This window comes from Arachis ipaensis, chromosome B3 (assembly GCF_059453495.1).
Source record: "Arachis ipaensis isolate K30076 ecotype BB chromosome B3, ASM5945349v1, whole genome shotgun sequence".
Taxonomy (NCBI): domain Eukaryota; kingdom Viridiplantae; phylum Streptophyta; class Magnoliopsida; order Fabales; family Fabaceae; genus Arachis; species Arachis ipaensis.
This window is the reverse complement of record NC_142438.1, coordinates 45,797,345-45,819,914: the sequence shown is the minus strand read 5'-3', so window position 1 is coordinate 45,819,914 and position 22,570 is coordinate 45,797,345. Positions and strand designations below refer to the sequence as shown.

Genomic DNA, 22,570 nt, shown 5'->3' with positions numbered 1-22,570 from the left:
ATAAATAAACAGACCAATGTCAATGTGTTTTTAAGATTTGCGTTGAAGTAAATATAGCTTCTTTTAACATCACAAATTATAGGTCAAATAGGTCCTCTAAGATACTATTATAAGGCAAATAGGTCCCCCACATGAAAATGGCACCGTTTGCATTCTCTGTTCAGGTGGGGACAAATTTGTCCTCCCCGAAACGACGTCATTTTGTCCCTGGTTCCAATACGACGTCGTTTTGTCCAGCGTGGATAGGGACCAAAATGTCCTAAAGGTAACATGTTACAATTAACCTGGCACGTCACCACGTTAACCGGATCAAACAGTTTTGGGGACGTATCTGGTGGATATCTGAGAACCTCAGGGTCGAAATATTAGTTAAATTTTGTGGGAGACAAAACTGTCGGATGATAAATTTCTTAGGACCTATTTGGGTATTACTCCATTTTTTTTCCCTTAATTTCATGCCATCAATGATGGTTAGATCAAATTTACATCATATCCAAATTATTAGAGATTTCATGATTTGAACTACCTAACATTAACCAACTAATTTATTTCAATGATAACCAATCAATTTTGATGTTTGTGAAAGTTGAGGGTGGAATTTTAAAGTTAAAATATCCAAATATTCAATGGTTGAGATTGAGATAAATATATGATTTCAGGTGTAGGATATAAATGACAAATATGATTTTTGGTATGGTCATGGCATGTGTCAACCATAGCATCTACTAGTCTTGTCACTTCAATTCTTGATTTTCTACTTGTGGTGTTATTTCATATAGCAATATTACTTCATATTAGGACCTTAATGATTTGACTTTGCTTATGAAAATTAAGGCATAAACTTAGTAAGTAGTTCGACAGTACAATTGACTAAGGAAGGTTGAAACATTGTTAAACAGCAATTATTTTTATGACTATCAATCAATCGGACAACAAAACCATGGGCTAAATAAAGCAATTTAATTAATGCATATATACATTAGAACCAATCCAATGAATCCATGCTACTTTGATAAATGGTGGTGCGTACTTACCATGATGTGTGAATATTATATCAATTCAGATTTCAGACTGAATGGAATGTTGACTTAGTTCAAATGAGATTCATATTTTATTTAAGGGTTTACTTAACATGTGTCCTAACAACACATATTAAAGTTATTAATTAAAAAAGTTAATATAAAAAAATATGTAAAATTTAGTTTTCAATGGAAATGTTGTATATTTATTAAAAATAAAACATTTAAAAAAAATTTTTAATAGTAATCTTAAGAGAGTTTTACTCTATTTTACCAAGCATACGCTTATGGCAAGGTGTTAATCCTCTATCTCAAAATAATATGTGGTGTTAGTTTCATCAGAAAAGTGTGCTATATTGTGACAGCATATCTTCAGCGAATGCATATATGTAGTAGTTATATGGTAAGCATCAAAGGGTCTTATTCACTACGTTTTTAGAAGTATCTGAATCATGTCCTTGTATACTAAAGAGGAGTGTCTTGTGACATATAGAACTGAATATTTTGTATTTGCATAAATTCGTTCAGTAGTTAGTATATATTAAAAAAATTTTAAATATTTTAAGAATATTGGTATTTCAATAATTTTAATCATTTATCTCGACCATATATATATATTACAATTGAGGTCAAGTTAAAACTACTAGAAATATAGTATTCTTGAAATACCTAAAATGCTTTGGTATATATATTATGCTCAATAGTAAGTATTCACACATTCCAAACCAAATTCTTAAGGTTAAAAATAATGAGTTACTCAATTGAAGTAGCTTTCAATACCTTATTTTCCACATAGTTAATGTACTACTAATATCAGATGTTATGCTGCAACTTGACGTTGTATTTATTGTGTGAAGATATTATCCACTTCAAGAAAATTAGAGCGTGGATGTGAATAGTATATTGATTTGAAAGAATACTAATACATATAACTTGTGTTTGTATTCTTTATAATCATTTTTCTTTCGTACAGTAGACAGAAGCAAACTTTTACACGACTAAACATGGTATAAAATCTATGTAAAACAAAATTCACAGTCAATTCAACAACAAACAATAATAGCAAAACTTTATTCCACTAAGTGAATTCTGCTGTATTATGAATCAAACAACGTCATTAAATTCTATCGCATATCTTATCGATTGTTTATACATAAATTTTTTTTACCATTTTATATATAGTCTTCTCAAATCTTCTTTTATTTTTTTTATCTTTTATTTTATTTATTCTCCTAATTGAATATTCTGTAGTTATTTTATCCACATGTCCAAATTACTTGAGACAAAATTCTACTATTTTTTTGACAATAAACATTATTTCAATTTATAGTCAATTCGATGTTAAAAATTGTTTTATCTGCGAAACAAAATGAATTCACTTAAAATCTCTATATTATTAGAATTACTCTGCCAAAAGGGAAAGTTTGCATGTGTGGTTCATATTATCACATAGCAAACGTGGAGAATTGGCCACGTCTCTACATTTTCTGTTTGTCTTTCTTATTTTAACAAAGACAAAAAGCCATAGTGCCATTGGAGAGAGGGGGGCATGTGCTTTGTATTTTGTAAAGTTTGAGGGCAGCATGATATCAGATTTGGAATTATATTTCCAAAAAGAGTATATAATAATGTTCAATTCATTGGATTATGAGAATATTATATATATAATTGCATACATACATACATTAATTATCATAGCTTAAAAGTCAAAACTTCAAGTTCCAGTCTCCTATTCAGTGATGTCTGATATAAACTATTACTAAATACTAAACTCACTATAAGTTTCATTCAAGATGGTAAATATAAATTGGGGAAAAAAAGTTACTTAACTCATACTTCTAAATAAATGAACTTGCAGTGTCATTATCATGAGTCTATTTCAATAGTATGGTTGAGATTCCATTTGATTTATTGTTGTATTGAAACAAAATATTCTAGTGGCCCTACTGCATACTAATGAACACTCTCTATGATTGCAAATAACACACAATCTATGAGGTCAAGAAGATTAGAAGAAGAAAAATAAAATAGCTTCATACAACTTGTGTAGTGTAACTCTGAAGTGAGTTATTCTACAGAAAAATTTGCATAACATTGAAAGAAAATGACATCAATGAACATGACAAATAACACATCCCTTCAATTACAACAGTTGTGGTCCTCTTCCAAAATTGATTGTTTGATACCATTTCTTACTCTCTTATCCTACACACACTGTGACTCTCTTATCCTGCGCACCCCCTCCCTCCCCTTTCTGCTACTTTGTCCAATAGAGACAAAAAACTTCAAAAAAAAAACAAAAAAAAAACAAAAGATTAAAATTCCTTATACATAGACACCCTTCTAAAAATTTCTCCATTTTCATTCTCTAAAGTTGAACCATAATAATAGAAATAATAATATCAATATTTTGCAACCATGTCATCATCAAGTGGAACCATTTGGAGCTATGAAGAAGAGAAAGCATTTGAGAATGCCATAGCCATGCATTGGATTGAAGAAGACTCAAAAGAGCATTGGGAGAAGATTGCTGAAGAAGTTCCAACCAAAACCATAGAAGAATTGAAGCAACATTACCAGTTACTAGTGGAAGATGTAACTGCAATAGAAGCTGGTCAAATACCATTCCCAAACTATACATCAGAAGAAACTACATCTTCAAGTAAAGATCTCCATGGATCTTCCAAGTCTTCAAATTCTGATAAGAGATCAAATTGTAACTATGGAAGTGGATTCTCTGGCTTAGGACATGATTCCTCAACCTCACATAATGGTAAAGGATCCTTGTCAAGATCATCAGAACAAGAAAGGAGAAAAGGAATTCCATGGACAGAAGAAGAACACAGGTAACTGACTTTCTTTCCAATTTGGAATTTTGGATTCCTTAAACATACTCTATGAGCTATTTGTACTAAATTTCACAAAGTTTGTGATGTTTCCAAACATGGGTAACTAACAAAATTTGTTTTTTTAAGGCTATTCTTACTTGGTCTAGACAAGTTTGGAAAAGGAGATTGGAGAAGCATTTCAAGGAACTTTGTGATTTCAAGGACTCCAACACAAGTAGCAAGTCATGCACAAAAGTACTTCATAAGATTGAACTCAATGAATAGAGATAGAAGAAGGTCTAGTATCCATGACATTACAAGTGTCAACAATGGAGATGTGGCCAATAATCAAGCACCAATTACAGGACAGCATGGAGGCACAACAATCTCATCAAGCACAATAGCTATGGGACAATCAATGAAGCATAGAGCACAACCACACCATCATCATCATCATATACCTGCTGGTTTAGGCATGTATGGTGCACCAGTTGGGCACCCTGTGGCTGCTCCTCATGGCCATATGGCATCTGCAGTTGGAACTCCGGTCATGCTTCCTCCCGGACCGCATCCGCATCCTCATCATCCACCTTATGTTGTTCCTCTTGCTTATCCAATGGCACCTCCAACAATGCACCAATAACAAACTCTTTTTAGTTTTGGTTTCTGTAGTTACTTTCTTTAGTATGGACTCAGAGCAAACTTGTGTTAAACTTGAAACACAAGGGAAGATAGTAGGGTCTGTGATGTTAAATTCTATTCCACTCTAAAGTAGTTAAGTGTAGTCTATGCATAGAGTTTGTTGAATCCAATGGTTATGGTTATTAGTTCTGTTTTTTAGTTTGCTTTCACCCTATCCCTGTTAGGTGATGGGTGTGATGCTAAGAATTTTATCTTGGTGTATATGAAGATATGTATATGTAAACTTAAATACTGAGAAGTTGAAGCAAATAAATTTATTTCTGATCTTATCAATATCTCCCTAACTTCAAGACCTCACCTCAGTTTTTTGTGGCCTTAGAGCATAGTCAATATATTCTGATACGGGAATAGGTACGCAGTACGCCACATTTAAAATATTTTACATAAAAAATATACTTATAAGTTATAACGTTTGAGTATATAGAAGATGTCAATTGATACGCGGTACGTTACTTAATTGGTGAATTCATGTAACTATGTTTTAGAGTGCTATTAGAAGACACAACAAGGCATAACTGCATCATTTAATCCATATAACTGACTTTATACAGAAAAATAAAAGATTTCGTTATTGTTGAGTGCTATTGGAGGAGAAAGTAGTGGGAAAGTCATAGAAAGGAAAGAATTGGTGGCTCAAACTATTGAAAACTATGTGATGTCTTTCTTTGCTATTATTACATCAGTCTTCATTCTCTCACTCATTGCACAGGTAGACAGGTATTACTGGAAGCTTCAAATTATTTCAGACAAGATCCACATATTCGGTTCAATAAAATTTAAGTTCATCTATCTAATGGATATCAAACAAGGGATATTTTTCGCTCAACATCCTTAGATTTCATTATAAAATCAAATGCCGCAGCTGATATTTATGAGTTACCCTGACCAAATGGCAGCTAGAGATCATTCAGACTGAGGTAAATTACATCAATCTCCCCTTTAACCAGTGATATTAGGCATTTATTTATAAGCACAAGATATTAACAAGGACACGAAAATACAAAATTCTATTTGATAGAGGAGATGTAGATACAAAAAAATGTGTCAGGAAAAAAATACAAAGGCAGTAGTAAGATATACAAAACACTAATTTTAATCTCTATTCTTTATGTTATAATATCTTGTTTTATTTTCAAAATCAAATGTAGTCTTACATACAATGTTCTCTTTTAAAAAATAGAAAAGCATCTTACAAAGGTCACTGTGATTTTATAAATATCATGTGTATGATTACCCTCCAATGATTTTGGTATAATTTGTCCTCTAAAGAGGGTTAGTTTGGGTTGGATTTGTGGATCTTTCACTATGATGTATTATGCTTAGTTTCATTAATTGTGCTGTGTTAATTTGGTGAATAAAACCTTTTGCTGCACATGAGCTTTAAATATAGCGTCTTTCAATTTGGTATTTATAGGATGGATAATCAACAAGGCACCCCACATCTCTAAGGCTGTGTTTGAAAGGAATATTGAGATTGAGAGATTGAGACTAGGAGATAGAGACTGTAACTGAATTAAGTATCGGTATTGTTATTAGTGTAAAATGTGTTGAACTGAATTATGTCTCAGTAATATGTTTAATTTAAAATAAATATGGAGATTGAGGGGTAGATTTACCACCAAACACAATACTAAATCTCAATCCCCCAATCTCAGTCTTCCTAATTAAACGCTAAGTTAATTTTTGTTTTTAGTGACCACAACTAAGACCAGAAGACTGAGACTTAATATTGTATTTGGTATTTAGAGACTAAAATTAAATTTTCAATTTCGTAACACAAAATTCAATCTCTTTGGTAGGAGACTGAAATTTCTAAAGACAAAGACTAAAATCTTAACATCATTTTTTTCAAAAATACCCTCAATTTTTCAAATTCCAAACTTACCGCTTAGTCCTTCTGCAGTTCTGCCACTGCTAACACTTTAGAACCACAGCCATCATGGCACCACCTCGCCCCTCCAAATCCATGGTGATCAGCACCATATTCGACAATTGCAGCAGCCACATCTGGTTTTGCATACATGACCACCTCTCTACAAAATCCTCCTCAAATTCCCCATCTCCACCAACCTCATTCACGAAATGTGTAAAGGCCTTCTCCACATCACACTCGAATGCAATCTCCACCGACCAGACCTCACCACGTGTCCCCTCTGCTCCGTTCCAGTCTGAGCAGTTTTGCCTGGCCAGTGCCGCCACCACTCAGATTATTAAAGTTGATGCTGCTACTACCATCGTTGGTGAGATTGGACAGACAGTGAGAGTGAGAGAGGGAAAACAGAAATTGAGATAGAGAGATTTAAAGAGACAGTGAGAGGGAGGTGACTAAGGCAAATACGGTAGTGACGGTGGCTAGGAGTGGTGGCAATACCATGGGTTGCAGTGTTGATGGAGGGTGAAGGGTTGGGGGGTGTTGTTATGATGATGAGTAAAATATATTTCAATATTAAGGGTGTTTAAGTAATTTTATTTGTACAGAATGCAGAAACATATTTTAATTTTTACACTTTACACCAAACACAATACAAATATTTAATTTAGTATATGTCTCTCAATCTCAATCTTCCTATGTTTGGTAAATACTAAAAACTCATGCAAGGGCATTAGAAATAATAGTAGTCCCTTTCTGTAATTTGTTGACTTAACTGTTAACTCATAAACTTCTTTCCCATCCTTCCACCAACATGAAAGGCCATAAACTTTTCATTTGCAATGTTATGATCATGGTAAAAGCAGAACTCATTGTCCTAACAAAGAAGGAATATACAAGATTCTAACAATTACAAGGTACACTTGTATATCAAATCTTCAGATCCACAAGGCCAACAAAATCATTTTGATTTTACACTACGGTGGCCATTCAAGAAATGGAACAAGAAACTTTTTCTACCCCACTGCCACCACATAGGAGCCAGGACTCTGCGCTGCTTCTTGACACGTTTTCCTGCAAAAATTAACAATAAATTAGTAGTATGAAGGCATTTCATAAGTGAAGCTTCACTAAATGAAACACGGCTGTGTAAAGTCAAAAAATACAAATCACAAGCAGTTCCTCACTCTTTAGTCTGCGATACTCAATTCTCCATTGTGACTGCACATCAGTAAAGATGGGTCCCAAGGATGGCCAATAATTCTTCTGAATTTTGAGGACATTCATGACAGTTTGCAGGCCGGCTGCAGAAGGAAGGCTGTTTTCCGGTTCACATTCAGGACTATCACCCAGCAATACCTACTCCCACATAAGCCAAGCCAGGAACAAAAATTTCAAGGAGAAATAAGCTGCCATGTATTGTTCTCACCATTATACAACAGATTCATATATACATGACAAAGAATTAATGAACCCCTCAAGAATGCATATCACTGTAAACAATAAAACAGTAAAAGAATTCACCTTGATTACTGCAGTGGCAGATGAAGATATGGAACGAAGATTGTAGCTGCGATCGGTGGTCGATATTAACTATGAGTGAAATACAGCCAAATAACGAACAGTTATGAAAGGCTTTTAAGCTACATACCCGCCTTCGAGAATAACAAGCATTTTTCCACCAGAAAGGGTGTTCAACATATGTGTCATCTGTGCATAGCCTGACGGAGTAACCTGCATCATAGAATTAAATTTACTATACTTGAATTTGGTTATGTCAATTCAAGTATTTTGAATGGAATTAATTAATAGAAACTAAAGCACAAGATTGTTAAGAGGAAAATGAGTATTAGGTTGATTATATATGATAATGAGTAATTTTGTTGCATGGTACCACTGAGAACAATAGCCAAATTATGTGTTTCACAAAACAAAAGATAAACACTTGAATAACAAAATCCTTACATCGCAACATCCTAGGGGATCACCTCTTGCAGCATCAAAACCTGCGGATATTATGGTGAAATCTGGAGCAAACTCAGAAGCTGGGGAAAAAAAGAACCGTTATTATTTTAAGCAGCGAATGATTTATATTTAAAAGATAGGAGGAGCAGGCAATCTAAGAAACACAAAATGTGTTTATTTAAAGTAGATTTATATTCATCACTTCACTTTCTAAAAGGCACAGCTAAGAAATTATTGCCCATGCTACCTACAAGAAATCAAATATACCTCCCATATGCCACAAGATGTACTAACCTATAGGAAGGACAACATTCAGAAATGCAAAAATATAATCATTATCACCAACTCCTCCTCGACTCCATGGAATATTTACACAAAATCCTTCAGCACCCCTACTACCAACCTGAAATAAAGAAAACAGACTAAAGATCACTTCTCAGATTTCAAACAAATAGCCAGCTTTCCTGCTATAATTCGTTAAATAATAAATATAGAGGCCAATTGTCTATCAAAATTAAGCAAGAAAAACTAACCAATAAAACTTTTAAAGATGCATAACATTTCAAAAAAAAAGAAGGCTGCAAGGGGAGTTCAGAACAGAAAATAAAAAATGATGAAGTCCCAACAGAAAATTCATCTTGCCAAGGGCACATAGCAATAGCAACTGTACCGTTATCAGATCATAAGTCCATGAGTAAGAATCTTGTTAGATATAAAGGTAGTGGTGTGTATTAACCTAATGACTGCTTTTTTGCTCAAGTTCACAAGTCATCTCTATGACCAAGTTGTTCACCTACTCTTTTAAATTTAGCAAAAGCTAAGGTGATGTTATAACCTTTGTCCTTGCTTCATGCCCAATGGGGTCTTGCTTGTTACAAGATAAGGAATGTTATATATAAAACCATTCATGTGCTTTCATTTATAAACTTATCCTTTTGGGACAGTTAGTTCATGGAACATCACTCATGTAGAACACATTCCAAAGGCTTCTGTGATCACGACACAAATGACTAATGCAATGTAATACTTTTCTTCAGTAAACCTGGCTGAAACTTCAAAAAAAGAATTCTACAGTCAAGTACCTCATCAGCAGCTCCAGTACCAGGATAAAACAAACCTCTCTCGTGTCTATGCAATGATATATACAAGACCTACATGACAAAAAAGAAAAAAACTCATTAGCACCACTAAAAGCACAAACGAGTTGCTAAAAAGTTAGGAATTAAAATAAAATACCAAAATGATGAAGTCCAAATATTTCAATTGGAAAAAAAAAACAAAGGAGCACAATTATCATGTTGCTAAAAGTTCACAGCAATAACAAGTACAGAAAAACACAAATAAGAAAAATAACTATATACAGCTCACCGATTTGTTTCTATTAAAAATTTCCTGTGTACCATTTCCATGATGAACGTCCTGCAACAAACACGAAAGAGAATCAACAAATACTTTGACAACAATGAATGGCCAATAATGCCTTCAAAAAGTCAAAAAAAAAATTGTTTAGACCAAGACACAGAATCGTCATTACCCAGTCTAAAATTAGCACCTTCCTAGCCCCTGCTGCCTGAGCTGCCAATGCTGCTACAGCAGCATTATTGTGAAGGCAGAACCCCATTGCATGTGCTACACCAGCATGATGACCAGGAGGCCTAACCTGATTTAATTGAAAACAGTTAAATCAACATTAAAACTTAAATTGTCTGACATGAAATGGCAGCTATTGGCAGCAACTCAATGATTCATACCAAAGCAAATCCATTTTTGGCATGGCCAGAAACAATTGCTGATGCCAGATCAGCACACAACCCAGCAGCCAACCTAGCAGCAAGGGCGGAATGCTCATTGGCATATGTGTCTTGAGTGAAATAGCTGCAATCACACGAGATGTTAATCAAAATGAAAATACTTGTATAAAGAAAAATCAAGAGTATTACTGCATACTGAAGCCGAGACATTTAATAAGATTCACTAAATTTTCTGTCCAGTTAGTGGATTAGGATCTAGGAGGTGGAAGGATGATAACTTGAAAAGAGAATTTCATTAATTAGCAAGTCAAAAGGCAATTTTGGCTAATTTACAGAGGGGTAACCAGAAGGGAAAGATAATTAGAGAGACAAAAATATTGTCATACCTAGAAAATGCCTGGCTTGTAACTTCCACAGAATTAATTTGCTCCAAAGAATGAACCTTCAGTTATAATATGTAAAAGGGTTAAACTTGGATCATGTTTCAAAGTACTCAATTGATTCCCAATTAGGGGGAACACAAGAGACATTAATGGAAAACTGGAGTTTCAAAAGATTATTCTTGAACAGGCAGCTTCTCTATTATAAACCAAATTCCCCCCCATAATTTACCACTAAAAGTAAGTCCAAACATTGACTTATTGACTGCATTTGTTTTGGTGGTCCTATTCTGTCTCGTTCATCACTAAATATATCAATGCATAGAAATGTACCTATGACAACATTCCTATTCATCCAAGAAATGTGGAAGTCAATTACCATAACAAGTTCTTCTCGAGTTATTTCTCTAGCAGGAATTGCAAAGCATCTTCCTGGAAATATACCTGCATGACTCAAATTATTCCTCATTGATTACTTGACCGATAATACTATCAAACATAAAATAAAAGTTGAAAGTAAATAAGGCAATAATGCTATGCAATAAACTTTGTTTCTTAGAGAAAATGGATGACAAACAATTTTACAGCAGATAATTACCAGCTCTAGCAAGACTAGCAGCAATGGCTCGAAGACGATCTGGCCTTTCAGGATGAAGACTCGGTTTCTTTTCAACCTATGCAGCAAACGAGACAACCACCAGGAAGTACACTATCTCATCAAGAAAAATATGAAGGCATAGAGCCAACAAAAATTATTATTTGGTATAAATAAGGTGCAACAAATGGCTTTCAGAATTCATGCAAACGTTATTGTTGCAAAATGTAGAGACCATGGCTCAAGCAATCTATCTTTTTTCCGAGATCCAAAAATGGAAAGGAAGGAAAGGACAAAAAACAGAATAACAACAAACATTAGACACCACAGGCTATGAGAGGTACCGCACTTTTTATGATGAAAATGGCCACACTATATACTAACCCACTATAACTTGAGGCAGATCATACTAGTCATTCAAATTCCATAAACTAAATCATAACTATTTAATTTAGAACTTCTCAATACACAAGTGGTTCTTACAAGTTACGTGCTGACTAATTTATCACAACAAATACACTCTTTTGCCAAACTTAATATGACATAAAAACAAGTGCAAAGTTTTGAGGGTCAGACAGTACGCCCTTGGTTAGGAGGATCTATTCTCCTCTTCTCATTGTGAGTTTGTGACACCATTTCCTCTTTTTATGAAAGGAAAATGATATAGTTAACCCCAACTGTACATTGCTAATGTAGGTTGAGGTAAGGACTAGACCCAAATGCACTCACAACAGGCTGATTCCATGGCTCAAATGAATAACCTTTAAGACAAATGGTGACCACTGACCACTTCAATCATTGTATTATTCCTATAAGCTATAATAGTCTTTCCCTTCACTTTGAATCTAATAGATTACTTTGTAAAAATACTATTCCTATATGCTATAAGTTATTCGTCAGTGTAAGAATGATTTTGACACTATGATGAAGACACCGAGGGGGTTAAGACACTTTGAAAACTATGGTGGATGGTCAAGTATTGCTCCAAGAAGCCACTACCTAAACTATTGTGTCAATAGATTTACTGCATCTTCTTTGATGTCTCTCTCAATTACTCAGTCGCTCTTTGTCAAGTACCCATAGCTAGCACCTCAATTTTGCACAAATTAAGCATGAACTAAGGAGCAACCCATTTTTAGGCCCCATTTGAGGCCAATGGAATGCCAAATTTCTGTGAGTCCCATATGACAATTTTCAGAAGAAATGACTTATGTTCTGTGGATGTCTTTAAGATGAATAACGTAGAGAATAAAATAGATTGACAAGGTAGGGTACAATACATTTGTTGGTAAAACAATTGCCAATGATGCAGATTCTCTTCCTAAAAAATAAAGATCCATATTTTGGCAATCCTTTCTTTCCTTCAAATTTCAGAAACTTGTTAGATAGTTAAAAGTGAAATTTTTTATAAGATTGCATCCAAAAGATCATCCACCATTATGAGAAGTTTTTCTATCCAAAATGTATTGTGAAAGTTCCCTTCTACCATTTTTAGTGTTTCCAAAATCCAAACCCTTTAACTTCCTTATACGAATAGTTCTTCTCCGAGATTTCTTCTCCACCTAGGCAAACGAAAGTTTAAGGATTCGGAATCACCATAGAAAGTAAAATGAGAATTTCACAATACTGTTGATTGAAAACTTCCCACAAATAAACTAGTCTATAATTCAACATTTTCATATAGCACAAAACACGAACCATGAAGCAAGCAATTTCATTTTATTGCAAATAAAATGAATTGTGTATGGCTATATATTTAACCCAAACTGATGAGGACTAATGTACTAGTAGGCTAGAAACGAAGCATGGCATCAACTTCGAAGTGCAACAAAAGGGCAGAAATGAAAACCAGAAACATACTTCTGCATGTAATAACATTCTCTCATCAAAGCCTATTGCTGTAGAACTAATTGTTTCTGAATCCTGTGAGCCACAATCTACAACGAAAGGATAAAACAAAAATGAACTTGGGGTATAATATCATATCATAACAGAACAAGAAACTACATATCATATTTTTTTAAAAGAGACATTTAAACAAGCCATCAACATTTCCACATTTGCAGCACCATAATTATGTCTTTTCTTGAATTAAAGTTTTTAGTAATGCTAAAAAAGGTTAGAAGATTTTCAATATATCAGCATCTATAGTTATGTCTTCAGTTTCTATTTATTCAAGGCATCTTAACCAGACTTAACTATAGCTAATGACTAGGATTGCTATTAGCTAGCATTTCAGCCTATACAAAGAATTTTTTACAGCTGTACACTTTTTCAGAATCTTTTAAATAACCTGTTTTCTTCTATATTCACTATTTGTTAACCATAAAACCAAACCACCACTGGTTGCATATCATATCTCCTTGTAAACCATTATCCCTGCTTAAATTTCTAGAGTGCTACTGGTTTAACCCTAGGCATTCCATCATACCTCACTCCACCCCAATCTCAGTGCAAAAAAAGTGTAGATTTGCAACCACCGGAAGATTATAAATTTTAATGATATTAAAATAAAGTTCACAAACTAGTCATAAAACATCCTTGGGAAAGGCAAAATAACTAGCGATTAACACAACCAATTACAAGCTGGAGAATGACAATTTAACTTCATTCCTCCCATAAACATGCCCAAGAAAAGTGTATGGAAAGAAGTTTTGACTTGGGTGTAAGTTTATGGTTAACAACTTATCAGCCAGACACACACCTGTTAGCCCTTTTATTTTTGGCTGGACCCCAGTCAGATCATCATCATCTGCTAAGGAAGAAGCGAAAAACCCAAAATTTACGATTTTAGAATCCTTATGCTCCCCACATATCTGCACAATTCAACATAGAAGGCAGATATAATTATTCACAAAATAATAATAAGTAACGGGAATGAATAGATTAAAACTTAAACAGTTTTACCACAGAATACTGCACAGGTTATGATCAATAACAAACAAGCATTGGACAAGGTAGTTTCTACTCTATGAAAACACCCACAATAACAAACATACATCACAAAGAACGACGCCGTCAAGGTTAGCCATTGTACAATTTTTACAGAACCACTTGATAACTTCGACCCTGCTGCTAAGTGGCAGTTGAAAGGGCTCCCAATCACTGTCATCGTCGTCCTCATCATCGAACGCACATTCGTTTAGATACATATCCTGAAATGTTAGATCCTTCTGGTGGCTCTTCGCAGGCTAAACAACACAACCAAACCACATATAGAAACAAGCCATGTCTTAGAAGTGGCATTATACAGTGAATCAAGAATAGTATAAATGCAAACTACGGAGTCAAGCTTGAGACTTACGGCTACGGGTGGGCGTGACTGTTCTCCAGGGTCTACCGTTACTGCATTGCTTCCATCAGAGAGCAAGTCTTGGCTTCTACCTACAAACCGTTCAATGGGAGCTTGTTCAGCTTGCTTGTGAACACTGTTCTCAGCTTCCCCATTGGTGAAACGGCTCCCTCCGATTGCTCCAGTACCCATTTAATTCATTCAATAAACCCTAGTGGTGTAGTTTAGTAGTACATTTCAGCACGGTAAGCTAAAGTCACCAATTGCATGTCAACAATAACCATTTTTAAAAATGAAAAAAAGAAAGTCCTGACTCAGTAGACAAAATTTCCTTAAAAGAAAAAGAAAATATATATATATTTGTTTTTTCAACTTGTCAGGCAGAAAAACAGGATATTACGAAAGAAAGAAAGAAAAAGAAAAGAAAAGAAAAGGATGGAGTAGGAAGAAGTGGGTTTACCTGAGAAGGGAGCGGGAATTGAGAGAGAGAGAGAGAGAGAGAAGGCAGCAAGTGTGTGTTGAAGTTTAGATCGTTGAGAAAGAGAAAAAGAAAAGAAGGGAAATGGAAGGGAGAAGGAGGAGCACACAGATAAGAGCGAGTGAGAGCAGTTACCGGTTTGAAGAAAGAGAAGAGGGAGGGGGCAGTGCGGAAAACTTCAAGATTCACCGCAGGGAGTCGCGTGGCGTGGACCTTAGGGCACAAGTGGCCCACCCTATAAACTACTTTACTGTTAAACTCGACACCCCTTCCCTAACTGTTATTAGTTTTGAAGAAATACTGAACTAGCCAAGAGAGGGGGCCGGGGGAGGAAGAAAAGAAAGAGAAATATAGAATTCGAATTTCGAAAAGATAATGATGACAAAATAAGAAAATAGAGGTGGTGAGCATGGAAATGCTAAAAGTTAAATTGGTAATTTTATAAAAAAAAATAACTAAAATAGATATATATTAAAATCAACTACGATTATAAAATATATAAAAAAATATAAATATAAAATATATATTAAAAATAAATTAAATTACTCTTGCTGTACTCTTTCTGCTAGGGTTTAGGTATGAGTGACGGAGTGAGTGGGGGGTTCACGAAGAGGGTGACACAGTGAGGTAACCGGTAATGCCGGCGGTAAAACTAAGGGGGAGAGCGTCAGGGGGTTTGTATCTGGTGAGAAGGAGGAGGGTACTAGGGTTTCTAAGGAAAAACATAGCTTTCAAAAGGTTTCTTTCCGCGACATGGTGACTGGACGGAAGTCTCCGTCTCCTATGCTTTGGAATGAGGCTTTAGATGGAGAGAGACTAGCCAAGGTGATCAAAGGGAACCACGGGGATTCGCATCCTCCTCGGGTCATCTTCTCAGAAGAAGGGCTGGCGGCGTTATCTGTACCATATAAGGAAGCGATCGTCGTCAAAGTCTTGGGCAAGCATATGAGTTACACGGCGATGGTGCATAAGTTGAGTATGATGTGGAGATTGAAGGGTGGGTTTCAAGTTCTGGATGTAGGAAATGGTTATTTTCTGGTGAAGTTTGATGCTTTCGAAGATCGGGAGAGGGTATTACTTGGTGGTCCTTGGATGATATCTGGGTTCTATCTTACTGTAAAGCCATGGTCACCTGAGTTCTATTCAGAGGAGGAGGGTTTTGGATCCACCATGATATGGGTACGCTTTTACGGCTTAGGGATTCGTTACTACCATGAGAAGGCTATATTGAGGATTGCCGCTGCGGTGGGAAAGCCCGTGAAAGTCGATGTAGCAACTAAGATGGCAGCAAGAGGGAAGTATGCGAGGGCTTGTGTGGAGATTGATTTAGGCGTTCCCATTACTCGTAGTGTTGAGGTGGATGGGAGGGTTTTGGATGTTGAATATGAAAGCCTTGAGTTGGTCTGCAATACGTGTGGTTGTTATGGGCATGTTGGTGTGGACTGTAAATTGATTAGTTCAATTTCGGCGAATATTGATGAAACAAGGGTGAATGAAGACAAGGAACAAGATCATGAGAAGATAGATCAGGTACCATTTTCTTCTAATATTGAGAAGCCTTTTGTTTTTGGTAGTGCTACAATTGGGATAGAGAAGAATAAGGATAAGGAAGTGCATGTAATGGAAGGGGCACATGCAGGGGATACAACGTGGACCAAGGTGGAAAGAAAGACAAAGGGCAAGAAGGTCTTTTTGGGTAGGCATGACCAGGATAAGTCCAAAAAATTTTATGTGGATAAATCTTCTAATTATGTTGCTAAAGGAGAACCTGCTATGAAAGGCATCAATGGGGTTGAATCATCTTTACACATAAGTAAGGGCAATCAAGTGCTAAAACAAGCGAGGAACTTTAAATTAGCTTCGTCAGGTTTTACCTCTGCTCAAGGTGTGACGAGTGGCAAGCAAGGACCTGGTTCAGAACGGGCAGGGGCTTATTCGCAAGGCGCGGGGACTTCTAAAACGCCATTCAGAAGCAATTTAAAGAGATTAAGGCCTAATTCTCTTCAGAATTCTCCGGTTGAGAATGGGCACAGTGTGGTTACAATGGAGACCCCACTCACTACCCTCAAATAATCTGAGGTGTGGGTCTCACTCCAAGTAATATTAATATGGATTGTGCAAACATTATAGCTTGGAATGTGAGAGGAGCTAGTAATAAGCTGGCTCGGGTGCATCTGAAACAATTGGTAAAGAATTTTCATCCGTACGTTTTTATCATTTTAGAGACTCATTGTGCTTTCCAAAAGGTGGCTGTCTTTTGGAACAGATTAGGTTATACTCCTATTCATATTGAAGAAGCTCATGGGCATAGTGGAGGTATTTGGGTGCTCTCTGCATGGCTCGGAGTATCTTGCAATGTCGTGGCAGCGAGTTTGCAAGTGGTGTGTGTTGAGTTTTCGAATGGCGGTTTCTCTTGGGTCTGTGCAGCAATTTATGCAAGTCCCGTTCCTAGCATAAGGGAAGAAGCTTGGAGGGTTTTGACAGATTTTTCCAGAAATTATTCAGGTCCTTTATTAGCTATTGGGGATTTTAATGAGATCCTTCTTTCATCTGAGGTTAAAGGTGGGAACTTTGTCTCTCGAAGGGCAGAGCGGTTTGGAGCTCTCCTAGATGAGTGTGGTTTGATTGATTTGGGAGCTCATGGATCCTTGTACACTTGGTTCAGACACATGCAGGGTAATCGGTTCATCTCGAAGAGGCTGGATAGGGCTGTGGCTACTGATGCTTGGTGTTTTCGTTTTCCGGAAAGCTATGTGGAGAATTTGGTGAGGATGCATTCTGACCACTGTCCTATTATGGTGCGATGTCAAGGTAATGATAGAAGAGTCGGGGTAAAACCTTTTCGTTTTCAAGTAGCTTGGTCTTATCACCCAAGTTTTTCGTCAGTGGTCAGGGGTGCTTGGGACAAGGGTAGACCCAATCCTATTCGTTGCCTTTCTCAGGTTAGAGATGATGCTTTGGCCTTTAACCGAGATGTCTTTGGGAATATTTTTAAAAGAAAGAGGGAATTGGAGAGGCGTGTGACCAGTATCCAACAGAGAATGGAGAGAGTTGATGCTTTATCCCTTATACAGGAAGAAAGGGAGTTACAGGCTGAATATAGTAATCTGCTTATGCAAGAGGAGTTGTTTTGGTATCAAAAATCCCGAGAGCACTGGGTCAAATTTGGAGATAGGAATACTAAGTTCTTTCATATGCAAACCATTATGCGGAGGAAGCGTAACAAGGTTCAGGGGTTGTTTTTGGAGGATGGAAGATGGAGTACTGATCCGCAAGAACTCGAAGAATGTGCAATTGAATTTTATAGAGATCTTTTTTGTAATGTGGAACAGGTAGAACTCGATGTGATGGGGATCAGGAATTACCTTCTTTATCTCGTGAAGCTATTGAAAGTCTCATAAGAAATGTTTCTAAAGAAGAGGTTAGGAATGTGGTTATGGGCATGAACTCTTTTAAGGCCCCAGGTGCCGATGGTTTTCAGGCTTTTTTCTTCAAGGAATATTGGGAAGTGGTTGGTACAGAGGTATGGGAACTTGTTAAGAAGGCTTTCGCTGGGTTTGATCTGGATAGTGCTCTGTTTGACACTTTGGTGGTGCTGATTCCTAAAGTTGATAACCCATCTCGCATGAAAGAGTTTCGTCCTATCAGCCTCTGTAATGTCATATACAAGATTATAACTAAGGTGGTTGTGGAGAGGTTACGACCTTTTCTACAAGATATCATTGGCCCTCTATAGGGAGGGTTTATTCCTGGAAGGGGTGCCCCAGACAATATCATTGTAGCCCAGGAAGTTCTCCATTTTATGAAGAAAACCAAATCAAAGAAAGGTGTTCTTGCTTTTAAAATTGACCTAGAAAAGGCTTATGACAGGGTGAGCTGGGAGTTTTTGGAGCAATCTCTCCTAATGTTTGGCTTTCCAAGTACTATTGTTTCTCTTATTATGAAATGTGTAAAGTCTTCCTCCCTTTCTCTAATGTGGAATGGTAACCGGTTGGATGGTTTTCAGCCAAAGAGGGGTTTGAGGCAAGGAGACCCGATGTCTCCTTATTTATTTGTTATTTGTATGGAGAGGTTGAGTTGCCTCATTGCTAGGCAAGTGGAGGTTGGTAGATGGAAACCAGTGACTGTGTCTAGTGGAGGTCCTGTAATCTCCCATCTCCTTTTTGCAGACGACCTTATCCTTTTTTGCAAAGCTAAGAAATCTCAAGTGCTTCATGTTTTGGACACTTTGGCCACCTTTTGCAGAGCATCTGGTATGAAGGTGAATTTTGACAAATCTCGTGCTATCTGTTCTATGAATGTTTCTAGACAACGCAAGGATCTCTTCACTGGTATTTCTTCTATCCGATTTGCTAATTCTCTGGGAAAATACCTTGGTGTCCCCCTCAAGCATGGTAGAGTTATTAAAGCTGATTTTAATGATGTGGTTGATAAGCTTCCTAATAGGCTAGCATCTTGGAAAGGTCGCTTCCTTAATAAAGCTGGTCGGATTTGCCTTGCTAAATCAGTTTTATCTTCTATACCTATTTATAGGATGCCAGTAAGCCTTTTTCCATCAGGTGTGTGCTCTAATATTGATAAGATTACTAGAAGTTTTATTTGGTGTGGTAGTCATAATCACCGTGGTCTTCATTTAGCATCTTGGAGAGTTTTGACGACTCCGAAAAAGTTTGGAGGTCTTGCTTTGCGGGAGTCGCGGTTGGTCAATTTTTCTTTATTAGGAAAGCTAGTTTGGCAAATTTTGATGAATCAAGAGAAACTGTGGGTCAAGATTATGCTTCAGAAATACCTCCAGAATAGAAACCTATTTGCAGTTAAAGCAATGGGTTCTTCATCGTATATATGGAAGTCTATTGTGCACTCAGCTTCCGTATTAAAGGAAGGATTTGTTTGGGAAGTGGGAGAGCGAGGGTTGAATTTCTTGATATCTGTGAGGCTGCTTTGACCATTGAAGATGTTTACCGTGATGGAGTTTGGCATTTGGAGAGGATTTACTCTTTTATTCCTAGGAACTTAAGGGAAGACATTCTTAGTTTAGTACATATTTCGGCTTCTGGTCGTGATTTGGGTTGGAATTGGGAGCACACTCTTTACTCTGCTAAACAAGGATATTTATGGTTAATTCAGAATAAGTTGAATTGGGATAGGAATATCAATTGGCTTTGGCTTTGGAAGGCGCGGGTCCCTGAAAAGTTGAGGCTCCTAGTGTGGCTTTGCCTTCATGATGCTGTACCAACTCAATATCTGCGTTTTCGGCGACATCTCTCCTCCTCATCCTTATGTACACGTTGCAATCAACTTCCGGAGACAATTCTTCATTGTTTTCGGGATTGTGAAGTGGTGCGATCAGTTTGGGTTTCTCTAGGTTTTTCTGATGTGTGTTTCTTTGGCTCTCACGAGGTGCATGATTGGTTCAAGCATGGCCTCCTCAATGAAGGTTGTTCTAAATTTGCAGCTATAATATGGTCAATTTGGCAAGACATAAATATGGGTAATTTTCAGGGAGTTTTTGGATCTGCTGGGTCAATTGCATACAAGGCTCGCAGGTGCATGGTAGATTTTGAATATACAATTCAGAATCGAGTGTGTTGCATCCAGGGATTAAAACCTCTGTCTTGGTCTCCGCCAGAACCTGGTGCTTGGAAGTTAAATTGTGATGGGAGTGTGAACTTGGGGGATGATTATGCTGGTTTTTGGTGGGTAATTCGTGATAGCTCCAGTCAATGGGTAATGGGATGCTCAGGAAATTCCTTTGGATCTAGTGTCATCAAGATGGAGTTGTGGAGTATATGGAAAGGTTTGGCTTGGGCTTGGGAGGCGGGTCTTAAGCTTGTTGTCTGTGAGACAGATTGCACAGCAGCTTTTGAGCTAGTGACTGGTTGGCAAGTTCCACTCTGGCATCTTGAAAAAGAAGTAATACAACTGATCTTTGACTTGAAGTTAAGAAGGGATTGAGATATTCGTTTTGAGCTTATCCCAAGAGAAGCTAATGTCGTGGCAGATCGGTTGGCAAAGATGGGATCTGGAGGTAGTGAGGTTCACCTTTAGCACCAGCCACCAGAGGTGGTTTGTCCTCTCTTACTGTTAAGAACCTGATTTATTTTCTTTTTCTTTTCTGCTCTTTTGTTTTTTTTCTTGGTTGTTCACCCAAAAAAAATAAATTAAATTACATATATATATTTATACATAAATATATAGTGATTGATTTTAATAACTAATTTTAGTATACAAATAATATTCTTAAAAAAAATAATTAGGAGAAGTACTATTTAATTTTAAAATGGTATTAGATTAGAGAATACTTCTAGTTAAATCACAAATTGAATATTTAAAATCATTCTTATGAATTGGTGAAATTATTTGAGAATTTAATAGATTATTTAAAGAGTTAAGTATCAAAGTGATCTTTAAAATTATAGTTGACTTTTAAAGTGTCCCTAAATTTAATAGTTACTTATTTTTATCTCTGAACTTGTATTTTCGAACTTAAATTCGTTCTTCAAGCATTTTTTGTCCATAAAACGCCATCGACAAGCTAATCTCGACTCATTGGTGACACACTGGCAAACTAACGGCTAGCTGATGTGGCGAAAAAATTATTTTATGACAATTTGATTCCTGAACCGATTTTAAAAACCCTAATCCAAATTAGTTTCACCAGTTCCATATCTTCTCTTTTCATTTATTCTTTTGGATTCTCTTCTCTATCCCCAATTCAAATCATTTTGTTTGATTTTTTTTTATTTTTTGAAATAAACATAAATGTGATTCTATAATCTAACTCACGTTTAAGTACAATTAAAAATTCTAAATTTTGTGTTTTTTTTTTTCGTTAGACCATTAATTAATGAAATTTATTGTCTATCAATCAAATTTATCCTTCATTATTTATATTCATACGATGAATTTTGTTACTTTTTTGTTTTTAAAATATTTTTTCTCTAATACTTATGCATATTATTTTTTACGGAATTCTTATTATTTTCTATTTATATAATTTTTTTTACCGCTCTTATTATTTATTTTGTATGGAGGTTTTTTTTTTTTTGCTTTGTGTTACAATTCTATTAATTCTATAAAAAGACCAAATTAAATAAAAAAACAAACATAAAGTAATATAAGAATCATAAATAATAAAAAATTATAGCTAAAAAATACTAAGAATACTAGAAAAAGAGTATTAGAATTTATTTAAATATATAAAATAAAATAATAAGATAATATAAAATAATTATTTAAATTCATTTTTTTTATTTAAAAATGATTTTAAATAATATAATTAAAATAATATTTAGTTTACTATAATTTATTTTGATATAAAGTTACTAAATATAAACCGTATTAACACCAATTTACTTTTAATCAAAGTCAACTAAACTTCTGAAGTTAGAATTCTAAAAATTAGTGAAAACTTGTTATTTACAGGCATGTTGCTTATTATTGTAGCTATTCTAATGTTCAAGTGGCATAGATAATTTAACCAATTATTTCTTGCAAAAAATAAATGAAATGTGCTTATATACATTTTATTCTTGTACATCTTTCTAACTTGCAAAGAAATTAAAATTTATAATGTTTCATATAAACTTCTACTTGCATATTCGTGACAAAATAAAACAAACTCAAATACTAATCAATTCACCAAAATAACATTCATATTCATAATCTAAAATACAAAACCAAAAGTAAA

General features: G+C 35.6%; 2 protein-coding genes across 2 annotated transcripts; one reads left to right on the top strand and one right to left on the bottom strand.

Annotated features, from left to right (window-relative positions):
• Positions 1–3,194: 3,194 nt before the first annotated feature.
• On the top strand, positions 3,195–4,824 carry LOC107630413 (Duplicated homeodomain-like superfamily protein). The gene is made up of 2 exons (XM_016333523.3): positions 3,195–3,865; positions 3,995–4,824. Exons 1-2 carry the CDS (start codon positions 3,438–3,440, stop codon positions 4,488–4,490), a joined length of 924 nt encoding a protein of 307 aa, XP_016189009.1. The 5' UTR covers positions 3,195–3,437; the 3' UTR covers positions 4,491–4,824.
• A 2,331-nt stretch (positions 4,825–7,155) lies between these two features.
• On the bottom strand, positions 7,156–15,245 carry LOC107630414 (histone deacetylase 15). The gene is given in 19 exon segments (XM_016333525.3): positions 7,156–7,432; positions 7,435–7,493; positions 7,607–7,778; positions 7,944–7,989; positions 8,071–8,153; positions 8,385–8,464; positions 8,679–8,787; positions 9,467–9,535; positions 9,753–9,803; positions 9,919–10,044; positions 10,136–10,259; positions 10,522–10,577; positions 10,895–10,959; positions 11,114–11,189; positions 12,971–13,047; positions 13,815–13,926; positions 14,110–14,301; positions 14,415–14,613; positions 14,863–15,245. Coding segments are annotated over 18 exon segments (1,713 nt in total). The 5' UTR covers positions 14,595–14,613; positions 14,863–15,245; the 3' UTR covers positions 7,156–7,396.
• Between the last annotated feature and the right edge of the window lie 7,325 nt (positions 15,246–22,570).

Bases quoted from the DNA above. Each gene is read 5' to 3' on its own strand.
- LOC107630413 (XM_016333523.3), top strand. From the start codon at position 3,438: ATGTCATCATCAAGTGGAACCATTTGGAGCTATGAAGAAGAGAAAGCA. The intron at 3,866-3,994 runs GTAACTGACTTT...TGTTTTTTTAAG, and splicing joins TGGACAGAAGAAGAACACAG to GCTATTCTTACTTGGTCTAG.